The 24,538-nt window shown below is 39.7% G+C and overlaps 1 protein-coding gene across 1 annotated transcript; it reads right to left on the reverse strand.

Annotated features, from left to right (window-relative positions):
• Positions 1-1,715: 1,715 nt before the first annotated feature.
• On the reverse strand, positions 1,716-24,503 carry RPA1 (replication protein A1). The gene is made up of 17 exons (XM_037374396.1): positions 24,383-24,503; positions 23,996-24,043; positions 23,660-23,738; positions 23,129-23,237; positions 22,232-22,320; positions 17,536-17,622; positions 16,220-16,352; positions 15,171-15,273; positions 14,001-14,069; positions 13,664-13,856; positions 12,454-12,593; positions 10,625-10,773; positions 9,192-9,324; positions 7,957-8,133; positions 6,507-6,614; positions 3,146-3,232; positions 1,716-2,751 (listed from the first exon to the last, which is right to left on the reverse strand). Exons 1-17 carry the CDS (start codon positions 24,413-24,415, stop codon positions 2,644-2,646), a joined length of 1,845 nt encoding a protein of 614 aa, XP_037230293.1. The 5' UTR covers positions 24,416-24,503; the 3' UTR covers positions 1,716-2,643.
• Between the last annotated feature and the right edge of the window lie 35 nt (positions 24,504-24,538).

Genomic DNA, 24,538 nt, shown 5'->3' on the forward strand with positions numbered 1-24,538 from the left:
CTTTTGATTGACAAACTATTAACCAGTTATCTTCAATAGTCCTAGCCCATGCTCAGGGGAAGGAAGCAAGATACAGAAAATAATATGCATATATTTATGTAAGTGGGAAATCATATCCCCCTCTCAGGATTCATTTTGCTAAAGTAGCTCTTCTAGGCCCCTCCTAAAAAAAGATCTTCATTCTCCTACTCAGCAGTGTAGTCCTCCTCTGTACTCGCCCCAGCCGAGATTCTTTTTTGCCTCTATACGTAGCAGACCAGAACTGTACATAGCATTCAAGATGAGCTCTCACAGCAGAGGCTTATATAATCCTATGGTACTTGTATAGCTATACTAGAAATACCTTGCCTCACATAGCTTGATGTTTTTATCGTATACTAGTTGATTAAAGCATGATTAAAACCCTCCAACTCCTCAGTCACTAATGAGCATCCACTTTATAGCAGAGGTTGGGTGTTTTTTCTTTTTTCTATTAGCCCTCAAATAAATGACTTTCACACAAACTGTTTTAAGTTCATTTTCTGTTCCAGTTCTCAAGGTCATTCAGCTGATCTTGTAAGATACCTTAATACTCTTGAGTATTGATACCTTCCATCTCCAGTGCTCCGGCTGATGGCAGAGTAAACCCAGCAATATGGATGTACGGCAATTCCCTCTGGGAGAATGAGCGGCCCCAGCAGAGGCAGGTGTGCCACAGTCTCATAAAGCCACAACGCCAGCAAACACATGCTAAGACAAATGTCCATTAAAACGTCCTCCTGTACCTGGCCCTGGGAATTGGAAATGGCTTCAAGGAACATTTTGCATTACCACTTGTTCCCAGTCCCCTCAAACAGGGAAGGAGGGACAGGAAGGGAGGAGCAGAACTAAAAGACTGGTTAGTAGATTGGAAAGATAGATTATCACTGCTAACCTACCATTTGTCAATCCAGAACTCTGCTGAAGACTGTAATTTTCTAGTCAACACTTTATAAACAAGGTCAGAGGAGACAAATGCTTCAATAAAAAAAAAATGCAAGATATCAGCAGAAGAATCCAGTCACGATCCTCAATCCAAAAAAGAGGAAGAGGTTGTTTGTGCAATTCATGGGCCCAGAATAATGTCCTTCATCTCCATCAATGGAAACGGCACTTACAGTTCTTAAACATAAAGATTCAAGATGACAAACAGGAAGTCATGGGAAATAAAGGGTACCAACTGAATACATGAAGAAAGAGTGCTCTACAGAGCAAAATAAATAAATAAGTCTCAGTTTTGCTACCAGAGACCCACTGCAGTATTGCCTGGATGCTTGGAGCTGTGCAGCAAATGCCAAGCTGTGAGCTGCAGCCAGGGAACACATAATTAATGTGATTAGGAGCACACAGAGCTAGCATGCTCTGCTGACTGAAAAGCCCAGTAGCATAATTACTGTTTTCTGTACTAGCTCTATGTCTGAACAAATCTCAAAGCCTGGTTAGTTTTAGACTGCTGTGTAAACGTCAATAAAAATCCCAGAAGTGCCAGCTCATCAGCATTCTCAGGCACAGAAATGGTGAAAATATCACTGCATTTCCATGCTGTTAACATCAGGCAAGGAAGTCTCCATTCTTCAGTCTAACCTTACAGTCTGTAATAAGGTAACATCTCCCCCAAGTGAATGATTATTATGAAAGCTAATTAATTGCTTTCCAGTAATGAGAAGGCTTTCGTGTTCAAGGAAAGCAAAATTCACTACACAGGAATTAAACAGTGTTTATTGAAACAAAGCTCCCCCCATCTGAAGACCTGTTTCTGATTAATAACATTACAAATAAACTCAAAGAAACTGAACATACAAACACACAAAATATGTATAGGCAAGAAATGTGAGCTAAAGAAAAAAAAAATCAGTCAAAAATCCATAGTATTAATTGAAGAGAAAACTAAAGCAATGCTTTGTAGTTGCCTAGATTTCCCTGGGGGATGGAGAGTCAATGCTTATCTGCCTTCTTCAGAAGAGACAATTTTGATTAATATCAGACCCATCTGACTCAGTCTATTAAACCCTGAAGGAAGGATATTCTTCAGATATAAGAGATATGTCTTTGATTAATAATTCTACCAAATTGCCATTCCAAGCATTAACAACTGCATGGCACCTGTGGAAAGAGAAAGCCTTTGAATTCTATGGAAAGGAACTAACTTGCGCTAATAGACCTGTTCTCCTTCGTCCAGATCTGAAAGCTGTATGACACTCTTCCTCCTACCCTCTGCTGAACAAGTCAAGGTGTCAAGGTTGTCACTACTTTCTTGCGAAGACGACACAATGGTTATATAATTCAGCTTTACATACAGTAAGAAAGCAAAGTTACTTCAGACATTCTGAATGGTTTGTCTAAAGACCCTGGCAATCTGTCTAGAGATTCCTCTTTAGAGCTGTGACAGCTTAATAGACCACAACAGTCTACAATATCATTGCCATTAGAGTGCACTCTTAACTACCAGGGGCCTATCTTCAGAAATGCATTAAATCACTCATAGCCCACTACACTGGACTATCATGCACAGTGTAACTAATGCCAAATTGTCACACACCAAAGGGGGCGGGGCGGGGAAGCCCATATAATAGCATATATTGAGTTTTTCCCTGGAAGTCCTAACTTCAGTCTGTAGCAGCCTCCTCATCCTAGCTGAGCATTTCTCCTGATGCTTGCAATCAATCTCTTGCTGTACTCTTTGTAGTTCACAGGTTTGACGTCCACTGCTGTAGCCTTAATACGAGATTCATCCTGTGAAACAGAAATATGGCATGTAAAAGAAGAATGCTAAGCACACCATGCATTTGGTTTTAATCTCCTTCTGCCCCAATAACTTACTGCTCTTGGTATCAAGGTTAGCTGGGAATGCAAACATGACTCCCAGAGCTGCTATTTTTCCATTTGAAACAAGCCAGGCTTGATGAACCTGGGAGGGAGCAGTGTTAATGACAGCAGATCCCTCCTTCACTGCTCAAGACTTGGTATTTTGTGTGACCAAGTACCTTTGGAAACTTTTAACTGCTGTTAGCAAGCACCTTCAGAAGCTTCTCCCCACAAACATAAGAGGAGGAAGCCACCTCCTACAGAGACAAGTCAAAATACAATACACACATGCAACATTATTTGCCTTTTAGGGGATACTTACGTTGTAAGTCTCCAGTTTTACTCTGATCCTGAACTCATACGTGTTGAAGTTTGCGTTTTGGAACACTTCCTCAAATGCCTGCTCATTCTGTGAGAAGGACAAAGACAGGTATCAGCTGCAGACAATCCAGGCTTCCAGTAGCACTATGAACTTTCAGAACAGCTCATCTTTTGCTGATGTTGGCAAAACAGTGGAATTAACTGGATCATGTAAGGCAGAGCTGAATCTTCCATCGACTTTTAGATACCAAAACCATAACTTCAAGTTTTTAAGAAAAACTAACTCAAGCTGAAAATTTTTAGCCACATAAACAAAGCAATGTACAGTCGCACTGAATCTGCAACCAAGTGTACAGAATGAAAATACCATAAATCTACATGAGATTCTCTCATGCTGCTTAACTGGCTAATTCTGGTGTTCTGCTATGACCACAGGCGCTGACAGAGTTAACTACTTCCCTATTAATTGTTTCACTAGGCATTCTGTTTCTCTGCTTACCTGTCAAGGCTGTACATATACTTCACATCCTGACACAGACCCATTTAAGAGGATGTTCTACAAAAAATTGGATGCATGATTTGAACATGCTTTTGTAACCATTAGAAGACTCTGTCATATTTATAACATAAGCTGCTTCTAATTACCATATGAACACCAAACATCATCATCATTTATAACAGACAATTTGTCAAAACAGTAGAAAAGAAGCAGACAAGTTGGAGACTGTGGAAAAAGTTTATTTTTGTAAAAATTAGTCGTAAAAACCTTTGCTGACATTCCACAAAAACTCTGCAGCACCATGATACCGACAAGTAATTATTATCCATTTATCTACCAGATGCACTTGACTTGATCAGTCACTCCAGCAGCAGATAGAGCATCTGATCTGGAATTGAACCCACCTCAGTTTCACTCATATTCCAAGTGTTACATCTGCTGTTTTTAAATGCGCGCAGCACTATTTTACCCTACACAGTGATTCTCCTAAGGTTTACAAAAGCACAACAAATGAAGGTGAACAGAAGTAGCTAGTTTCAGAGACTGCAAAATTTAGGAATATCCTGCCTGAATATTAAAACCCCCTTCTTCTGACTGTCGTATGGATTAGAGGATACGCAAACTTGCTTAATAAAGCATTTGGCTTCTGTTTTCAGCTCTGCCACAAACTACGCTAACCATTAGTGAGTGGAAAATGCTGTTAGTATACCAGTCACTGCTACCCTACATTACCTCCTTTGGTAACAAGCACAGTGGAGAAGTAGATGAAAAACCTTGCATACATATCTATGCTTAGCATGGTCACTGGCTGTACGTGAATTCAATACATACTGTGAACAGTGGAAAGACTCCCACCAACTTCACAGGATACTGCATCAGGTCTTCAGAGAAAAAACACCAAGAAAAGCTTACTGAAAATGCATCAAGTACCATTTTTAAAGGCTCATAAAAGTGTCAAATCAAAACCAACTTCTCCTGGAACACAAAGCATTCCCACTCATGGGCTCATTCCATATTATGTTCCATTTTCTACCCTCAGCCATCTCCATTAGGCAGCTCTTCAAAAGACATTACATGTTTGTACAGTTACATAGGATCTGCCACCTCTCCTTCCTCACCCAGTTCTCTTCAGCATTAAAAGTGACTTAAATTTTGTTTGAACTCTAGCTGAAATTAAGCATGACTGAAGTAAGAAAATATTGACAAACTTAGAATGTCTGAAAATGGAAATGCAAAAGTGCAAGCACATTAATTAGAATGCCCTAGCAATACATCTTCCTACAGAATAGAGGTGGCCAGCCTTCTTAGCTCACAAAAACTTAGCATCCCAGACCCACAAGCTTTGTGCCATTTACCTTAAACAGCCAAAGTGCAGGAATTTTTCAAAAATCATGCTTGTACGTAAGTTACAGGAAAACTAGCCCTGCTTTGCACAAGCAGATGAGGTCTACAATAGTGTCTCGGGACAACCAGGACTACTACAACCTCAACAACCCCTCCTGCTTCATTTCTCTTCCACAGCCAAGCAACGGGTTAACCAACAACTATTATACCTATGGAGCCCTAGCATCAACCAGCCTTAACCTGGGAGCCCAGCAATGCTCATATCAATTCAAGAACTTACTATGCTTTTCATATCATCATTAAAAAAAACCCAAAAACAAAACCAACAACAAATCACAAAACCACATAGATTTTACATAGTAAACAACTGAAAAACAAGAAAAGATTATGTTGGTTGGAAGAAAGGAAAATGAGCAGGGAAGCATGTAGTGGCAAAGCGAAGAAAATACTGTCAGTGTTTAATGACTTACCACCTTAAAAACTGTTCTTATATGTCAAAGAAAGATCACTTAAGCATCTCTGCCAATAAGCCATTTTACAAGTCATGGTTTTCATATGACCCGCAGAGTTTCTGATGATATTTGGTGGGGAAAAAAAGAGCCTTCAGAAGTGGGCTAACACATATTAGTTCAAAAAGCTTCCTGCCTACTTACAAAGATACATACAAAGTGTTCTGGAACTTTTGGGTTTTGTAAACAAATTTTTGGAACACGTTAGGAATAATGTCCTTAGCATTCATGGCTAAAACAGTTTTTTGTACCTAGATTGGAAGAATCTGCAATGATAAAACAGCCTGTCCTTTTTACTGGAGTCAACATGTGTTAAAGCTGTCAGCCCTCTAAAGGCTGTAATACTATCGTTAAGTAATCAGCCCTCTCTCAAGGTCCAGGTGATAAGGACAGGCTCATCTCCAGCTTTTAACAGCCAAAAGAGCTCAGAGGTAGACAGACTGACTGTGGGAGCAAACCATGGGGGAAACCAGGCAAATCTCTCTTCTCCAGGCAGATGGCCCCTGGAAAATAATCCTGAGGAGAGTAAACAAGTCCCTGCCAAGAACTTGAGACTAGGGAGAAGCAATGATTTGTGAACTTGTAAAGTTCAACATCTGGAGAACAATCTTGGGCTGCCAGGCCCCTGAGCTGGCCTATCACCCCGAGAATGGTCAAGATGAAATTCTTGCCAAATGAAGTAGAATATCCCTTTCTTATGGCACTTTTGTATTTGTTTTAGTAACACTTAATTACCACAGCAACTACATGAATATAACTCACTGCTTTTGCCACCTCTGCTAGCTTACGAGTGCTATACAGGCACACACAGGGACAGATCAGCACTGGTGTTCCACACATACCCTATGTCTTTCTCCAAGGTGGCTTCAAGATCGACCTTACAAAAGTACTTCCTTACCAGGAGCATCAAAAAAAAGCAAGAAATTTCAGGGCAGCCCAACAACAAGATGCATGAAACATAGTTCAACTTCTAGACATTTATTAAAAATACAATAAGCTAATTGACTGACCTTTTCCTTCAGTTCTCCCAGGAAATTTGCGTTTTGCCCAAGAATGAATTCTGCTGACTCTTGGAAACAAGTCACCCACTGATATTCTAGGCAGTCTGCAATGGTCACCTAAAAACCAACAAAACACCAAAAGTTTATTTCATCCAGTTGCCTATTCCCCAAGGAAGACAGAAATGTTTCTTTTGTACTGTCTTATTTCACAGCTATAGAGAGTTTTAAGTTTCCAGTAATTATCAGAGCCCTAGGTAGTGTAGGAACTTTCCATCACTGAGGGTGGAAGGCAGTGACTTCTACCTTTTTTTTTTTTTTTTAAGCTTCATAGAATATCACAATAACAACTCAAGTTAATATTGGCGGTACACTGTGTCACAGGAAAAGGCCAACAAGATAACAGTGGTACATACTGATGGATGTTCAGGTCTGTTCTGCTGTCGCTGATGAGCTGTGAGGCAGAACAGGTAGCCCAGAACAGCTAGCGCCAAGGGGGACACCAGTGAGACTGCAAACTGCATTTACTTTGTGCATGCATGTGTTCACGCTGAAGTTCTGAGGTAATACTATGTTATGAGGAAACTATTGAAACATTCAAGGGCAAGACAGAGCAGTAAGAAGATCAAGTACTAGCCTCATATGCATTTCCTGGCTGCTTTGACATTTAGGAATGGGAAAAATAGAAGACACACTGTTCTGAAGGCCTTGATTGTACCCTCAGTATCCCCTTTATATTCTATGAGAATGATTCTGCTATGTAAAGTAGTTCATGCATTCCTAGAAGTTATCTGCTAGGAACTATTCAGAAGCAGTTTATGTTTTACTGAGACTGCAGGCACAGTTCCCTCCTCTCTGCATGCCCACCTGGCACAGCATTTCTAAGCAGCAGATACAACTTTAACTTATAATGTAAAAACAGAAGGTTGAACGCTTATAGTGTAAGCGGGCATCACAATAATAATCCCCAGACAACTTTCTGAAGCAAGCTCCATTAAAGCATGAGACAGAACAATACCTACCAATAAAAAAAAAAAAAAGGAAAAAAGGAAAAAGGAAAAAAAAAAAAGTACTAAATATAGGTAGCAGCTGTAAAAGTGCAATTACTGCTCTCCAGAAATGCCATTGTACTTCAGTTTATCTTCACTACTGAAGAGGCGTAGGCCATCTGTACTCTGCACTGCATAGTACACTTGGAAACCAGAATCAACTGAGCTAGCATCAACTTTTTGGCAAAGAGAAAAGCTTTTAATTGGAGCACTAGGAAAACAAACTGCTAATCAGCTCAATGAAACATCCCTCCTCACTCAGGTACAGCATACAAGCCATTTAAATATCCCCTAACCCACAGGCACCACAAACAGAGAAACAGCACTCTAACACCCCATTCTCTCCAAAGATTTCTATTTGGACTACACAAGGAAAACAGCATGAAACAGTCTCCTCTAATTCATTTACTTACCAGAAGCATCATGCGGTACTTGAAGTTGGGGAATTCACGATCACACTTTTCACAACGATACAGTCCATTTTGTTGGTCTATCACTTTCTTATTGCAATCCTGAGAGGGACATGCCTGGTACATACAGTTCTCTTTGCGCAGATGTACGACTGTGCCCACACAGCTAAAATAATCCGCCTAGGAGAGTGAGTGTGCAACATTAGCCTCAAAATACTCAATGTTTTCCAATTCTGAATTAACTACAAAGCAAGGCACCCATACTTGGATGTTTAGGATTAGAAAGCTTAACGGCTATAGGATTATTGGGAAACTGTAAATCAACCCCTCTGTTGCAATAATTTTCAAGCTTCCATTACGTTAAAAGAAAGCCCCTACAGCAGGATTATTTTGTGTTTCCATTACAGGAAACTCCAATTGCTAGGTTTTCTTTAGATAAAGCATATTTGCTTCTCCATTGTGTCTGTTCAAATCTTTACTTTTTCACAGGATTAAGATTCTGCGCTTTCCTATGCTTCTTCTGGGAGGCAATACAAAAACCAGAAAGCCTACTGTGTAGTATTACAGATAAGCATTTGATTAAACTATGGCCTACAGAACAAAATACCCAATCACCATAATAAAATAATCATCCTAATGGTTTAAGAGCATGGTCAAGTCTTTCAACAGATAAACAGAGGTTGCTTAAGCAGCATGCAAAAAATCTCACAAAAAAATAGCTCAATTACAGGTAAAGGTAAAGTTTTTTTCCTTAGAAGTTCTTGTGTATCCCAAATGGCTTAGCACTTAAGTTTGGGAAAAAAATAACTTAAAAATAAATCAAGAAGCAGTATAAGTCTAGAGGGGTTACTGGACTGGAATGCTAGAGACCTGAATTTTATTCCTAGCTTTTCTATTGACCAAGTGTGCACCCTTGAAAACCACTTCCTCCTAATGTACCTGCTCCTCCCGTTACACTTTGTGCTATTTATATGAACATCTTTGGGATGAACTCCCCCCTGCCCCATTTATACAAGGCTTAGAATTATCCAGCAAACACAGCATCATGTTCCAACACCAGCAACAGGCTTGAATTTATTAAAAAAAAAAAAAAAAGTATTTAATAGTGGAAGTTCTCAGAGAGTAAGCACATACTGCTCAACAACCGGACTACTTCAATAAACAGAACGCCTGCATATAGTCTAGCTTTTTATTTTCTCCCCAATACACAAGGCTTGCAATCAGTGGCCATGCTTTACCTTATCTCCTTGTCCCAAGTTCTCAGATTTGGCTTCAAACAAAGTTTTCCAATTGGTATTTGCTCCAGACGCTGGCCCACCCCTCACATCAGAGATTGAGGTACATTCCAGAAGCTGCCCCTCAGAGTCAAACCTGGAACCACAAAGATACACTTGTATTTTTGCATAGCAGACCATACAGACTTATCAAAAGCTTACATTTAGTTTTGTGTGCTTAATACAAGGGATTTCTTATCAATGATTGCAAAGGAAACAATTACAGTAATTTGTGTATATTGCAAACAAAAATAGCATTTCAGAATAAGTTAATAGTCCGACTTAATTAGCACAGTATTTTATAAACCCACAAAAGGAGGACAGCTTTGTTCTATATAACTGCAATTTGTTTGCCAGCTAGTGGTCAAACCACGCACTGCATACTTGTTTAAGGCAGTCAGATAACAAGATTTAAGGGCATCAAGATATTTCCATAATTAAAATTAAATTACATGGTACCATTATCTTCACAGCAGCTTCGAAAGAAAAAGCAAATAGCATTGAAAAGATTATGCTTCCTCTGTTAAAATAAGAAAGCAGAGCTTTTCAGCAAACGGCTGTACTGTCATCCCATTGTGGTGTTTTTTGTGATTTGAGAAACACACCAACCAGACTCAAAAACTGAACTCAGTTGAAGTGTGACAGTAATAGCTAAGACCCACAATCAATTTTATCTTCAACAACCGTCTGAAGTACGGGAGAACCACAGCTCAATGACAAATGCAGAATGCCACTATATTTTATCCATGTTTGGATGATTTACCTAGAACCTGAAAATCCAAGATTCACAAATCTGATGCTGTCACCACTTAACCCTATTTGTACATACGCCATGCCTTACCTTTATTAGTAGTTATAGCAGACAATTTAGCAACCATCTACAGCAGAAGCAATAAACCAGCAAGAAATCACTTTGTTTTCCTGACAACAATAAAAATGTTATTTTGCTATCTGAAAAATATCTGATAAGGAATAAACACTGGAAGAAATCAACATAGTTCCTCCAGTCCACACTGACAGAGTGCATATCAGATTTCATACAATGGAAAAAGCCTGTGAAAAAAATATTGTTCTCTCAGATCATGCCTCAGAAAGTGAAGCTGGTCAAGTCTGATTTCATGCTGCCTTCCAAGGCTTTGGGTCAGCATGCACTACTCCTATTTCAATTTTTCAAGGTCTGTCATGGAATTATAAGTTTTTGAATTGAACAACTTAAGAGGACAGCCTTTCAGGGTCTAGTGCTTTCAAGGAAGAGAAGTTTCTATAACCTTGGAATCTATATCCTCTGCTACCTTTCTTCAGTACTATATAGACTGCTCAAGCACAGAGGAACAGAACAAAACAGAACAAAAAAGCACAGCAGGCTGGAATGAATCAACATAAACACACAATCATACCATCCTCGGAGCTTAAAAGCCTCTGGGCTATCAGGGTTGATAACAACTGTACTCGAGGACAGGACAGACAGGCTTCTACCACCAAAATCAGAGACTCTGGCTCCTTTGATGGCTATCACAGGTTGTCTAGAACCATCAAACTGTTCAGCCTGCATGTACGAAAAACAGAAAACATTAGTAGCACACTATGGTACAAGTACCGAGCTTGCCGTCATAATTCACAGAACATGACAAGGGACTAAACCCGAATCAAACTGTCTCACTGTATTTAGAAGGTAAGGCTTTAAACAGTATCACTAGGAGCTTAAGAAAAGGCAGCTAACAATTAAAGCTCTAATCCCAACAGCCCATTTTTTGTGGGCCCAGAGAATCGTTAAGTCACACCACTACTTTGGGCAGGGGGTTGGGGGAACGATGGGTCCCCTCCACCAGGAGTTTTACACAAGGATTTTAGAAAGGGAGACTGGTTATAGGAACGGGGGTTTCTCTGAACAGGAGAAATTATTTGGTCGGATTAGACTCTTCAGAAAATGAAATAACTCACTTGGCTTGACTGAGCCATTCATGTTTATTCTACTACTTCAACAACTACTACAAATACTACTACAAGAAGCATACGTATGCTGACCAAACACTTTCCCTCAACTTTCTTTCCATTTTCCGTTTTTAATCTCATAAAGCTGCTTTAATGCTGTTCAGTTGACATCAGTTTGTTATTTGAGTAAAGTCTGACACTAACAAAGAACCTGTTGGCATGAGAGAGATTTTGAAAGGTATAGATTTTCTGGACCCCACACCACCTAGCAAGCAAGGGGAGGATCGTGTGCTTAGATTACAAACAAGCTAGAGTTAGCAGTAGCATTCACTGTATCCATGAGATGCAAACAGAACACAAAACATCCCAGCAGTTAGGGCAATGACTGTTACAAAGGAGACAGAGATCCTAACCCTAACTGTGCCAGCTGCAAGCCATACGTCACATCCCCTCCACGCTTGTTGTTGTGTCTATTCTACAAGCAAGCAAGCAGATTAACTTTGTAAAATGCAGACCCTGATCTCTGCAGGAAGAGTTATGCCAGGAATTGATTACCAGTAGCGTCTCCTATAACAACTTGGTGCAACCTCAAAACTTTGTGATATTGAGCTTTGGTTTATTTCATTTATATCAGCAGATGGTTAATGGTGTTTAGCTACCTACAATATCAGTGCACTTGATCATTTAGCCATAAAGCATCACTGTCAAGCTGGTAGGATCACTCCCATTTTATATACTGGAACATAAATCCCTAAGTATCTACAACATCAGTGGAAAACAAAGTAGCCTGTTAAAAGGATACAGAAACAGTTTACTGCAGCTACTCAAACTTTCAGCTCCAAGGTTCTGATGCTTTAAACTCCTAGTCTGAGATACAGCCTCTCAACCCCCTAGTTAAGTAGCAATTTATGCAAGGTAACATGTATCCCACCTTACAAATAAAATTCATGTCAAATGAGACAGCTGTAGCCACTGGGCTTTTCCATAATCAAACTGCAACTCGTATCTTTTCCTAAACCAGAAGACTGTTATCTTCAGTCTTTGGGTTTGAGACATAATGTCTGCAGTTGTTCAGAACACATTAGTCAGATCATGTCAGCAGTTTGTCAGAGAAAGGTTAAGAACATCACACCTGAATGCAACCAGACAGTCCTTCACCTTCTTTCTGCCCCTGATCCTTGAACACCCCGGACTCTGTCTCAGTGCTATGCCCATCTCAGATGACAAGAGCACACTCAGTTCCTCACCCTACACAAAGGAACCTTTGCTTAAGAACAGGTAAGAGAGCACATACCTCATTTCCCCATAGCGTAGCTGTCACCAGTTTCCCTGATGTATCCATCAGATGCACGTTCCTCTTTGATACCTCCCTATTGTTAGCTTTCACTGTAATTTTAGTGACATCTTCATAGCTCTTACAAATCCCAATTACATCTGAAAAACAGTTACAATTTAGAGTTACTCAAGGGTCACAGTTGGGGAATACAAGATCATAAGAGAAGAATTCAAACCTACTGTCAGATTTTTACCTTGTATCCTAGCTCCTTATTCAAATCAAATCTGATATGGAAATTAAGTGTATTATGGTAGGAATGCTCCACTACAGAACTCTTCAGCGCTTTAATTTTGTTGATGAATTCATTAAGATATTCATGAATGCAAGCCTCACCACATTAGCAAGATCAAGGCATTGTACTATCTTTTCCCATCACATTCTGTCAAATGACTTCAGCCTCGATTCTGTAACACACTTGCTGTTTAAGCACAAGTCTCTCAAGCAAGGGGTTTAAAAGTGACTAACAAAATGAAGCAACAGGCTAGTGCCTTCACTGTAGCCCCACGACTATAAGCTGCAACTTAGATGGGTCTGCATGTTTGGGTAGTAAGAGCTAACGCAATCCCCTTTGCACTCCCTAAAAATATACCATTTTTTAAATATTACAGATCTACCTTTAAAATTCCTAGCTGAATGCCTCTGAATCACAGGCATCTTGTGCCTGTGAAACCTGAGAACCCTCGCCCCCACCCAAGCCTCTGATTTTTCCGGAGTACTCTGCCCAGCAAATTACAGAAAAACAAACCTCCAATACTTCACAAAGCAAGCCAAAACAGTCATGCAGCTTGGACTGGGATGCAACGAATTATGCCAAAATCACTACAGAGATAATTAGATAGTGAAAGAAAGCAAGACCACAGAAGGTATGAAATGCACACGTGCTGAGCAAGGACATTGTTCTATCAGCCCTCTTCTGTGGAAAACAATGATCATAGTACAATTTGAAGCACAAGTTTGAAGAAAAATCATTATATGTTGTTAGCAGAACAGGACAAAGACACCTTAACAGGAAAGCTACCCGCGGTATTTTTAACGGCAACCAATGGATAACTTCATTCAAGAGATCCCAACACTTGAAGCATTGTATGCTCACTACCTCCCCAGTATTCAGGATATAAAAGTAAAACTGCAAAGCTTTTGAGCCTGCCATTTTGCTAGTTAGACTGACCAACAATCGAGTCCTTAGGTGTGTTCTCCAAGTCAGAGATAGATACAAACTCAAACTGAACAGATGGAAGATGCTGGGCATCATCACAGGGCACAACTGAAGTCTCATTAGTGAATGTAATCTCATAGTCATTCTTAACAGCTGTATATTGCTTGTTAGCAGTCTTCAAATTGCCTTTGGTAAAATAATATACCTACAGGAGAAAACAATGAAACAAAGGATATTATCAGAAGTCAAACAGAGAAAATAGATTGTGTTCACCTTTAAAAATCCTTGCTATGCTGAAGTTCCTCTTTTCTAGCTCTTGTTAGTCTATGAAAGCACAATGCTACTATACCTTGTTCAATTCAATGAGTGGAAAGAACTTGTCTGCTTGATCATTGAATGCAGTAGCTCTAATCTCACCCTGCAGGAAAATAGGAGAGCTGGTCAGAACTGAAATTCAGCATGAAAAAAAAAAAATAAAAAGAAATCTTTGCAATGTTAAGTGGCATCAGTTCTACAGACACAGCAGGGTCTGCCAGGCTAGCTCCAGGCATGTGAGAAACAAACAACATTCTCTTTGCATTTGTAGTTATAGCTAAAATGACATTTTCTACACCTGACCATCAAATCACATATTCAAGTCTCATTAGTATATCTAGAATTCCACAATTAAATGCATAAGAACTACATATATCCTATATACACCTCTGAAAAGATATTTATAAAGCTAGCATTAATTGCCATTACATGCAAAGAAAAAATCCACAAGTTAGCACACAGTATATTGTGATGTATCCCCCACTCACACATGATGTCAGGTCTTTAAGTACGAATTAACAACAATTATAAACTCATTAGATATAAACAGTTTTTAAAAAAATTTCAATACAGACAGTATGCAGAGAAAACAAATGGCTGGTAACAACATGTTACATTATTAACCTCGCATTTTATACTAAACATAATCTAGCAGAATCGTTTGTTTTCACGACAGAAGGCTGTAATTTGGTAAGAGGTTTGACAAACTGCAAGTTTAGTTAGATTAATCAGATACCATTCTCCAAACAAACCACAGATGAAATTTCCTAGTATTACAATAATTTGTACACCAATTTCCTCATGAAAATGAAAGCTTATAACTTGGAGGCAATGCTTCTATCACTCCTCTTTTTGTAGCAGGTATCTAAGCAAGGATAAGACCTCACTCAATCTACAGGAAACCACCACAAACCTCAGTATTAGGTTGTCAGTTTCCATGAACAACTACATTTTGAAGCTGCAAAAATTCAGTCACACACTACAGACTCCGATGAAAAATAATCAGTAATGCCATACATTTAAGACTTCATTCTGGATAAAAACTGGGTTGTTGATGCTCAGCTTAATGAATACAGGAATACAAGTTTCAGTCGTAATAAAAAAAACATTTCCTATAACACACTTTATTTCCTCTATTCTGTCTTTATGAAAGGTTCATCAGCATCTGGCATACATTATCTTTTTCTCAACATATGACACTTACACTTTCATCAACTAGCTCTACAGAAAAGAGCTTTCCTTCACCGCGGGAGTTGCTCCATGTGCGGATCTGGCCTTTTTGGGTAACACGAGCACAAATGGTCCACCTGAAATCAGGGGGTGGGGAGATAAACAGCATCACTGTTCCATGTCTTTTTTTTTTTCTTTTTTAAAGCAGAGATTGAATTGACAAACCTTTGGAACTGGAATGTCACTATTTAAAAGCCAGAACCTTCCCACTGCACCTCAGCAATCCCACCCAGTTTTCTGTTGCTTCCTGTTTTAATTTGCCAAGACCATCAAAGGCAGAAAGTCGTTCAGAAAGCACCAAGGATGAAGCATCTAGTATGATAACAGTAGCGAACATCCTTCTGCACAGAAGCAGGCCTCAAAACTTTTACTCTTCTAAAGTACATTTCTCATAGAGCAGTTTGCCTGTTCTGAAAAGCCCTGCTAGAACTCAAGAGCTCAATTACAGGACTCATGTTTAACTTAGGTAATCAAATCAGTTTGCATAATTTAAAAATGTCATTCACGAAATAATTACATCCTCATGCTTTTCAACAGAACAGTAGCCAAAGTGAATAGCTTAGTGAGCTGTTTTGTCATTACGTTACCAAAAAGAAGCTTGCTTTAGGAAAAAAAACACCAAAAGTCAATTGATTTTCAACTCCAATATTAAAAACCTATCAAGCTCAGCAGGGTAACTTCACCAAGACAATGCAAAGGCAAATCTCAGCTTGCTGGAATGTTTATGAAATAATGAAAGAAAAAAAAAAGGTAAGAAAAAAACCCCCAACTCCAAAAAACCAAACCAAAACAAAAATGCAAACAAGAAACAAAACAAAAGAAGCAACCCCCCTACAGATGTTTCTATGGAGGTTTTGTTTGTTTGTTTCTCTGGGTGGTTTTGTTTGTTTGAAGTGAACCAATAAAGCCAAAAGAACTCAAAGAATGATTAGACAGAGATTCATACACTAGAAAGCAAAAAGAAGCTATTGTTCCCTCATGCCCGTGATATTGAATAATACCTGGCAAACCATGATAACTCACTTAGATTGGTATGGGTTCAAGCTGGCAATCGGCACTACTTTGGCCTGTGATCCCCCTGGTGTCTTCATTGAGCTGGGAGTGCTCGCTTTACCAAACTGGTTTGAGGGAGCGTGGTACTTGACAGCAGCAGGACCTTTCAAAAACCACAATAAAGCACAAAGGATTTCAGCCTTGCAGTCAAAAGCCAGGTTAAACCCAACCCACAGTGCAAAGTCAGGCAAAACTCTGCCTTCTACGCAGCTCCCCACAGCACGGCGGGAAAAGTTACACTACACTTGCCATGGAATAGACACTTAAAGCTGTATTCACTGGGCTCTGTGGGCACCACAGAATGGCTAAATGTTCATTGAATCACTTCTGCTCTTGGCCACAAGTATTTTCTAGGCTGCACACTGATGCAGAAGAGACACTTTCAAATCTTTAGAGCACTTGCACTGGAAACAGAGATGTGTCCAGTCAGTCACTTAAATACGGTCCAAGTGGGAAACAACTAGTTAGCAGTAAATTCTCTAAAATACGGCACATCGAGCTTTAGATCTACACCATCTGGGGGAACAACTGAGGAACAGTACCCCACAATCAAATAATTTCCTGACACAAAGCAACACTACTAATTTTAAACTGAATCTTGTCAATGTATAAGCATAGAAGTCTTATGATCAGCTTTAAGTACGGGAAGGAAAAGTTTGTTTTCTGATGCAGTAAGCAAGGGCCAAAATTTTACTATTTCAAAGTACTTCTTAAACACAGGAGTAAAGAAACAGAGAAGTTAAAACAGTACCAAGAGCTAGGAATGACAACTTTGTTGCTTCCAAAAAAGTCTACAGGCTGACATTTTAAGTTGACTGTCTTTTTCAGTATTTCACTATGTAAAGTCTTGACCAATAAGCCGTATTTATAGATGTACTACCAAATAGTTTCAGTCCTGCGCCACCTAAACTGTTTGGTCTCAATATCCCAGCATCAATAACACACCTGGCCAGCTCCAAACTAGCCTGCTCGGGTGTCCACAGAGCGCTGTTTCAAGAATGCAAAACTGCATCAGAGGAAATGTTCAGTTTACACTGCTTTGTCAAAGTTGTTTCCTATCTTTGTTTCCTTGGGGAAGAAGAGTGAAGGCGGTGAATTTTAAAAATTCACCATTAAATGCAAGCGTACAGCAGCCTCTTGAGAGAATTCACCTTGTCAAGCTATGGATTAGTCATTAAGAGTGTTTCTTGTGCAACACCATTAGAGAAAGGATCTTTTTGAAATGTAAGCTGTAGCTTTGCAATGCAGAAATGCAAACCAAAATTCCTGCCCACGATTACTCTTACCTGCTACTGACAAACTGCCGTTTTGTTGCTGTGGTTTGCTGGGTGCTGGATTTGCTGCTGGAGCTGAAGAACGTTGCTGCCCTTGCCCTGGTAATCAGATGGAAAGAGACCATATAGTACAGTAGGGAGCACAGTAATTAAAACTATGCTTAAGCCTTATTAGGAAATAAGGCTTGCATGAAAAAAATAATTTAAAACACACAGAACACAAGCTAAAATTCAGGTGTTACAGGACAGCAGTAGCAAGCTCTCTGTTGAACAGTATTACCATGGAGGAATTCCAGTCAGATATCTTTCCTCAAGCAGCTGCTTTCTACTTTGAAAGAATTCAGAGTTGACAGTTATTTAAAAGGACAGCACTGAAGTAATCTTGACAACCTCTCAGTTTTTATAGGCTTGTATTGCTCTGACAGGTAGTTTCTGCTACTACCTAGCAGCTAAGATAAAAATCTGTAGGAGAATTCCCTCTTAAAGCTCAGACAGGGCCAAAACCCACTGGGTAAAAATCAAATCTGAAGTTAACACAAGACAAAGAAAACACCTTCTATTTCCAAAATATGAAGATATTTAATGTGGGGGTGATGGAGTCATCATCTCAGCATTCATCTGGGTCCCTCTTGGGACACAGCAATATATTGCTTAGGGAGCAAAGTGATGCCATAATAAGTACATATCATGCATTTATGGCTTTTTTTAGATTCCAGGGCTTTTACTTGCCTTACATTGATGACAAATTACAAGAGAAAAAGCAGAGTAACATTATCTAGAAAAATAGTACATTAAAACACTAATCTCCCATTCAAAAAATCTGAATTCCTTTGCAGAATAATTATCCTATCATATCTTGCCTCCAGATGAGAAAATATCCAACATATTTGTCTTTTTGAACACAACTAATTCTCAAACCATCGGTTTGCAAGAAGTCCTAGGCCTGAGCAGGCAAAGTGTCTATAATTTGGGATGTGAGGAGGAAGATGGTCAGAGAAAATGGAAAAGAAGGCCAGACCAAGCCCATAAGCATCATGAGCAACAGAAGCAGAGAATCTCAGAACAGAAGGGCAAGAAAGGATCACACAGAACTAAAGTAAAGGAGCAGAAGCAACACAAGGAGGTTTAGTGTCGCCTGATGTTGTGTAGTCTACAGAGGTAACCCTCTGGTTATTTTTAATCCAAAATAAGGTCCTTGCACAAAACCCAATCTGCTCCTCTAACTTGCCGCAGTAGAGTCACATCGGTGAACTGGTGACAGCAGTCTCCCTGGCAACAGTGACGTCAAACAGCAATGTGTATTTACTGCAGAATCCACTAGATGGAGAAGCCAGATTTCACCCTTGCTCAGCTGCCTCAGGTACTCCGAGGACCCCAGTCAGGGTCAGTGCTCAACACCCCAAATTCATTTTGTGGAAGGGAAGAAGGAAAAAAAACGCAATAAAACACATTAAGACAAAAATATGTCTGGTCAGGGGCAGAATATTCAAGAAGAACAGGCATGCACATATGAAACAGCAAGAGACTTCCTTGCTACTTTTGTTCAAATACTTTTTTTCCCTAGGACTTCTTAATTAAAAAAAAAACAACAAACAAACATCGCCAAAAACCAAACAAAAGACTGTCGCATATATTAGAACACTTGTGTATTATGAAACACAAATTCACATTTTAATGGCTGCCTACACATAGCCTGGTGTTTCTCAACAGATTAAGAATATATTAACACATCTGTGCATGTGTTCAAATACAGAAGTAGCAGAAATATCTCTCCAATTTTCTCACTTGTGGAGTCTAGGGACTCCTAAACTATGTTTTTTGGTGACTGGTAGCCTACAGATCATTAAGGTGCTCACAAAACTGATGACTCTGCCTGGTTTTTACTGTTAGTTTTTATTAGCGGAAGCTGAAAAAAAACACTTGAAATACCTGATCCATTTCTGCTGCATATACTGGGTTAGTTAAACTCAAGACCTTTGGCCAAAGCTAGCCACACAGCCCACTCAAATGTAACAGCCATCTAACAGTGGTTCTCTGCTTCCAATCATTCGTTACCCAGAGGTATTGCTACAGTAGTACCATGGTGACAGAAAACCGCACAGTAGCATGGAGGGGAAGAGGAAGGAAGAAAATGCATTTTGAAAGAATGCACACCAAATCAAAATGATGGGAAGGGTAAGAATAAGGAGTTCAAGTGAATGTGTAAGTATAAAAACATTTCAACATTGAAAGATTAAAGACATAAGTAGCAAGTAATTGTCATAGTAAGAAGAAAGTCCAGCATCAAACTAATTTGAATGAGATTAATGACAGTAATAACATTAGTTCTTGTTGAAAACTAGATGGTAAACTGCTCAATCTTAATTTTTGATACTATTATGAAATGCTGCCTGTAAAGTTTTTATGACATGTATTAAGAAGCTTGTGTCTCCGGCTTCCTTGTTAGGCAGATTAACCACCTACTGCTCAAGTGAAAAGTGGCCAAAAGGCAGCTTCTCACTCCCCGGGTCCTACTGTGGTATTACGGTCTAGAAAAGACTGTCCCTCAATCCTAGGTCTAATAACTTGAAATCTGGATTTCAAAAAGTAGGACTAAACCCTCTTTTTAAAATACCTGAACTTTTTCCACAAAGTGCTCTTAGATACTCATTCTGCATTAGCTGGGTGTTCCTCAAAAATACAATCTCTCAATAAATACAGGAATTTAAATGAATTTGCAACTTGAAATACACCTCTGCCATTTTATCACGGCCTTCATGACAAATCGGGCAGCCTGCAGAGCAGAAAAGCTGGGTTAAGTATACTTAATGTAAATCATTACCATCTTTTGTAACTGACACCTTATTTAGCATCAAATAAAAAGAGTATGAAGCCTGCAGAATAACGTCAGTGTTAAAATGAAGTGTACATCACATCAAATTTGGTATCTGTTAACTACCTAGCACAAGACCACACTTACTACAATCATAGACCTGTAACATCTCCAAAAGCATTTAGATTTGAAGAAATCATTGCTGAATACTTTTGTAAGTCCAAATGAAGAACAAAACTTTGATCAAAGTAATGACAATTTTACCAGAATTTATAGTCTTAAAGGTATATTTTCAGTTCAGTTCTAAAAGATACCACATTCCCAGTCGTTTCCAAGCAACAATATGATAACTGAAACACACTATAGTTCACAAACTCTAGTATCACATAAGCAAGGGAAATGGGAGAGAGGCAAAAAACAGTCTGCTCAATAGCTATTCTGAAAATCTTGGTCTCTACAGCAACTGTGGGATTAAACCATAAAATCTGAGATGTCAACACATTTTTTAAACAGCAATTAGCTAAGTAACTATCAAAGGAACAAAGGATTCTTTAGGCTCATTTAACAAACGCCCCTCTAATTCCCTAGGAAAAAGAAAAGTTAATGAAGAAAGATGACTTTGCTTTTGCAATGAAGTCTAATTTCTGCTTCAATTCGCAAAGTAGGTTTTAAAGCAGAATGGCAGTGTACCTACCACCACTGTTTGTCCCAAATATCCTACAGAAAATTGTTGTCATTAATGCACGGTCCCTTAGTAACAAAAATATATTAATTCACTTCCACCAGCCAAAAAAAAAAAAAAAAAAAAAGTCTTCAAGAAGAGCTATTTGCTATTAAATTTTATCCATTATCTGTATATACATCAAGACAGAGCTGTTAAAATATTTTCTTTAAGTGCTTATCAACCTCTCTCTTTTTTAAAAAATCAGACCTGGAAGAATAGAACATACTGTTGAACGTACCCCAGGGGAGAAAAATATGTATTAAGTCAAAAAATGTTTGCCTCAGAACTGTAAGCTCAGCACATGAAATGGTTACTTACGCAACATAATAAAAATAAAAGGTCAGATTAAGGTCCACTCAGCGCATCATCATTTTTAGATGACTGGGTTGGAACGGGTGCTTAGGGAAGTCTGTATGCTGGCTGTGTTTTCATAGCAGTCTCTCATCTATGTAGTTCAAGCAATCTAAGTTTTAGTGCTTCCTGAACCTAACATTCATGCAGAGGATGTATTGTTATGTTTAACAGCCTTTAATGGATTTTTCTTTCACATCTAATTGCTTTTTGAACCTGTGCCAATTTTTGGCACCTACCTCAACAAATTCTGTAATTTAACTATGCACTGTTTGGGGGTGCAGTACAGCCTTTGTTTTAAAACCACTACCTGACAATATGAGAACTAAAGAGCATCAAATGAACATAGAAGAGAAAGTGAGATTCATCATTCTTTATTCATCCCCTCCATGCCATCTTATACTTTCACAGATCATTATTACATCTTCCTCCTGCTGTTTTCTTTCCAGACAGAAGAAATTACAATCTATTTGATTACTCATTATGAGGAGACATAGAATAGCTTCCGCATACTTACTGGAACTCTACGTAGAGACCACTAACATATAATAAAAACCTGTCGATGTTATCATAAGGTATAGATACTTCCCAATACGATGTAGAGACTGAAGCTTCAGCAATGGTGTAGTTTATTAAAATATGAACAAACCCACTTTGTGTAACACAAATAGAAAGGATTGTCAAGATCCGGACATCACTTCCAGGTATAAGAAAGCTGAACATGTCTGATTGCTTCTTTTCAAGCAAGAAAGACAGACAGTGAAAAGCTATCATAACAGACAGTCTGTTCAGAAAGGTATTTGTTTACAGAGGACACTCACCTTCATTGTATGGCACTGGATTGCCAATATTCCCACCAACCTTATCAGCAGTTTTCAGAACATTTAAATCCATCAGTATAACCACTCTCCTACAAACACAGAACAGACAGCAATAAAGATTTCCACTGCCTCTGCAAGCTTATCAGACTCTGGATATCCTTTGTTGCAGATAAAAGAACCAACCATCAAGGGCTGGTTCTTTGGACAAGGGATCTGGAAGACAAAAGCTCTTCACTGTGAACTTAGCCCTCTCACAAGGTACAAGTAGGCTTGAAACAGTGTCACATTTCATCAAGGACAGCTGACAGTAGGCTGAATGGGCACAAAAAAAATGGCTTGAAACTAGTGTTTTAAAAGTATCAAAAGCATGCCATATTTTACAAGAGAGAATATACTTGCTGCCTCAAAAAAGTTATATTCTCTCCCAAAAATGCTGGAAAAGAACACGAACCTCAGCTCATATTTTCCTAGACACACAGTTTTTCTATAATCACTCAGCTTCCTTCTCATTTTACAGTATCCTACCTCCCTTCCCTCAAATTTTCACAAAAGACCAGATTCCACAACACGTAACTAACAAGAAATCTTCACTGTTTCTTTTCCACAGCAGATAATTTTAAGTGGATGAAGCTTTGTACAATTTGGAATATTCCAACTGGAAACATCTAATTACTAAATCACTGTAGTAGATATCTCTGAATCCACTTCAGACACATTCTGTAATTTTTTTATTTCTGCTATAGCTTGTGCTGTGCACTTTCCCTCCTGCACTCTAAAGACTGAATATTTTCAGATAATCCAATCAAAAGCATTTGGCCTCTGCTTAGTCACAAGGGACAGAGCACCCACTAGTGCAGCTGCCTTTCTGTAGGATCATACTTAAAGAAGCATATATACCTTCCATCTTTCAGGCTGTTGACAATGAATCTGTTAACCTGGCAAATACATTGGGCTGATAAGCGTTCCTCTTCCACCAGAGAGTTCAGCTGTGTTGCCAACATGAACGCTGCAGAAACAGAAGAAAAACATTGAAACAAATAACATATGCCAACCTTAAAAGGGGCTGCCGTGGCTGACCCCAACTTTCAGCCAATCTAGTGTTGCATTAGATCTAAACCTGCTTAGTTAGTTAGACACATAGAAAAGAGTGTAAGTGCTGACAAAGTCACCAAAACTGAGCATAAACTATACTGCATTTATTCCCCAAACTTCAAAGCACAGTGATAGCCAGAACAGAAGTCAAAGAAAGATTAAGCTAAATTACTTTAAAATACAGGTGCACACTTGAGAGTCTGAGGTCCTTATACAAACCACAACTCCTTCAATACTCATTTCAACACTTTGCACCTTAGACACTAGACTGGAAACTTTAGCACCATTAGTATCCTCAACATTTGCAAAAATCTCAATGCAGCTTGTTGTACTTACAGGAAAGTGTGTTAACCCCATCACTCATCAACACTCGGTAACGTGGTGGCCCGTTTCCTGTAGCTATAGCCCGTGTATTCTGCAGGGAAACAACAGATTAGCTCTCATTTGTTCAGAAACTCTTCAAAACCATAAAGTGACACCGTTAGCAAGTGATCTACCTATTCTTTTGAGCACTGACATAAAAAACATAGCCCAAACCATGTAGAACAAAATTAAGAGTGCATCAGCCTGGCTCAGCTCCTCTGCAGAGAAGTTTGGCTGCACTCGGAAACCCACGTGGAAGCACATGCAGTCACTAATGCACTAGCACAAGAGGTAGCGGAGAGTACTCACAATTACTTGCAGCACGGGCTTGCAGACGTTCTCCCCTTGCATTATCGCCTAGAAAAAAGAAAGACAGACCCTCAGAAAGGTACCACCACCTCACTCAGGAACACTTCGAGAGCCACTGGTGAGGAGAAATTACCATGGAAGGGCCAAAGACGCGGGAATAACCGTCACCGCTAGACTCGACCAGCGCCCTCCTTGCCTCCCAGCACCGAGCTCAGTTCCAGGCCTGGTTTGTCCCCTCAGGACCGGGCCGGACACGGTACCAAGCCCCTTCTCCTCAGGCCCAGGCCCGACTAAGCCTTCACACCCAAAGACCGAGCCCAGCCGAGCCGAGCCCAGCCCATCTCCCCTCCCCCGCCACACCACGAGAAACCGGCACTGGCCCCTCACCGCGATGGCACCCTCGCTCAGTTGCACGCTCATGGTGCTGCGTTTGCCGCTGCGCTCCGCCGCTGCCGCCAAATCCTCCCGCCGTCCGGAGCTGCGCCCCCCACTTCCGGCGCGCCGGTACGTCAGCGCCGCGCGTACGCCTGCCGACTGCATTGC

This window comes from Falco rusticolus, chromosome 1 (genome assembly GCF_015220075.1).
Source record: "Falco rusticolus isolate bFalRus1 chromosome 1, bFalRus1.pri, whole genome shotgun sequence".
Lineage (NCBI taxonomy): Eukaryota > Metazoa > Chordata > Aves > Falconiformes > Falconidae > Falco > Falco rusticolus.

What these genes read in the sequence shown, in the direction of transcription:
- RPA1 (XM_037374396.1), bottom strand. Translation starts at nt 24,415, where the DNA reads ATGAGCGTGCAACTGAGCGAGGGTGCCATCGCG. An exon ending in AGCCCGTGCTGCAAGTAATT is followed by an intron (nt 23,739 to 23,995) that starts GTGAGTACTCTC and finishes GTTTCCCTGCAG; the next exon opens with AATACACGGGCTATAGCTAC. An exon ending in CGGCAGTTTGTCAGTAGCAG is followed by an intron (nt 16,353 to 17,535) that starts GTAAGAGTAATC and finishes GGTTTTTGAAAG; the next exon opens with GTCCTGCTGCTGTCAAGTAC.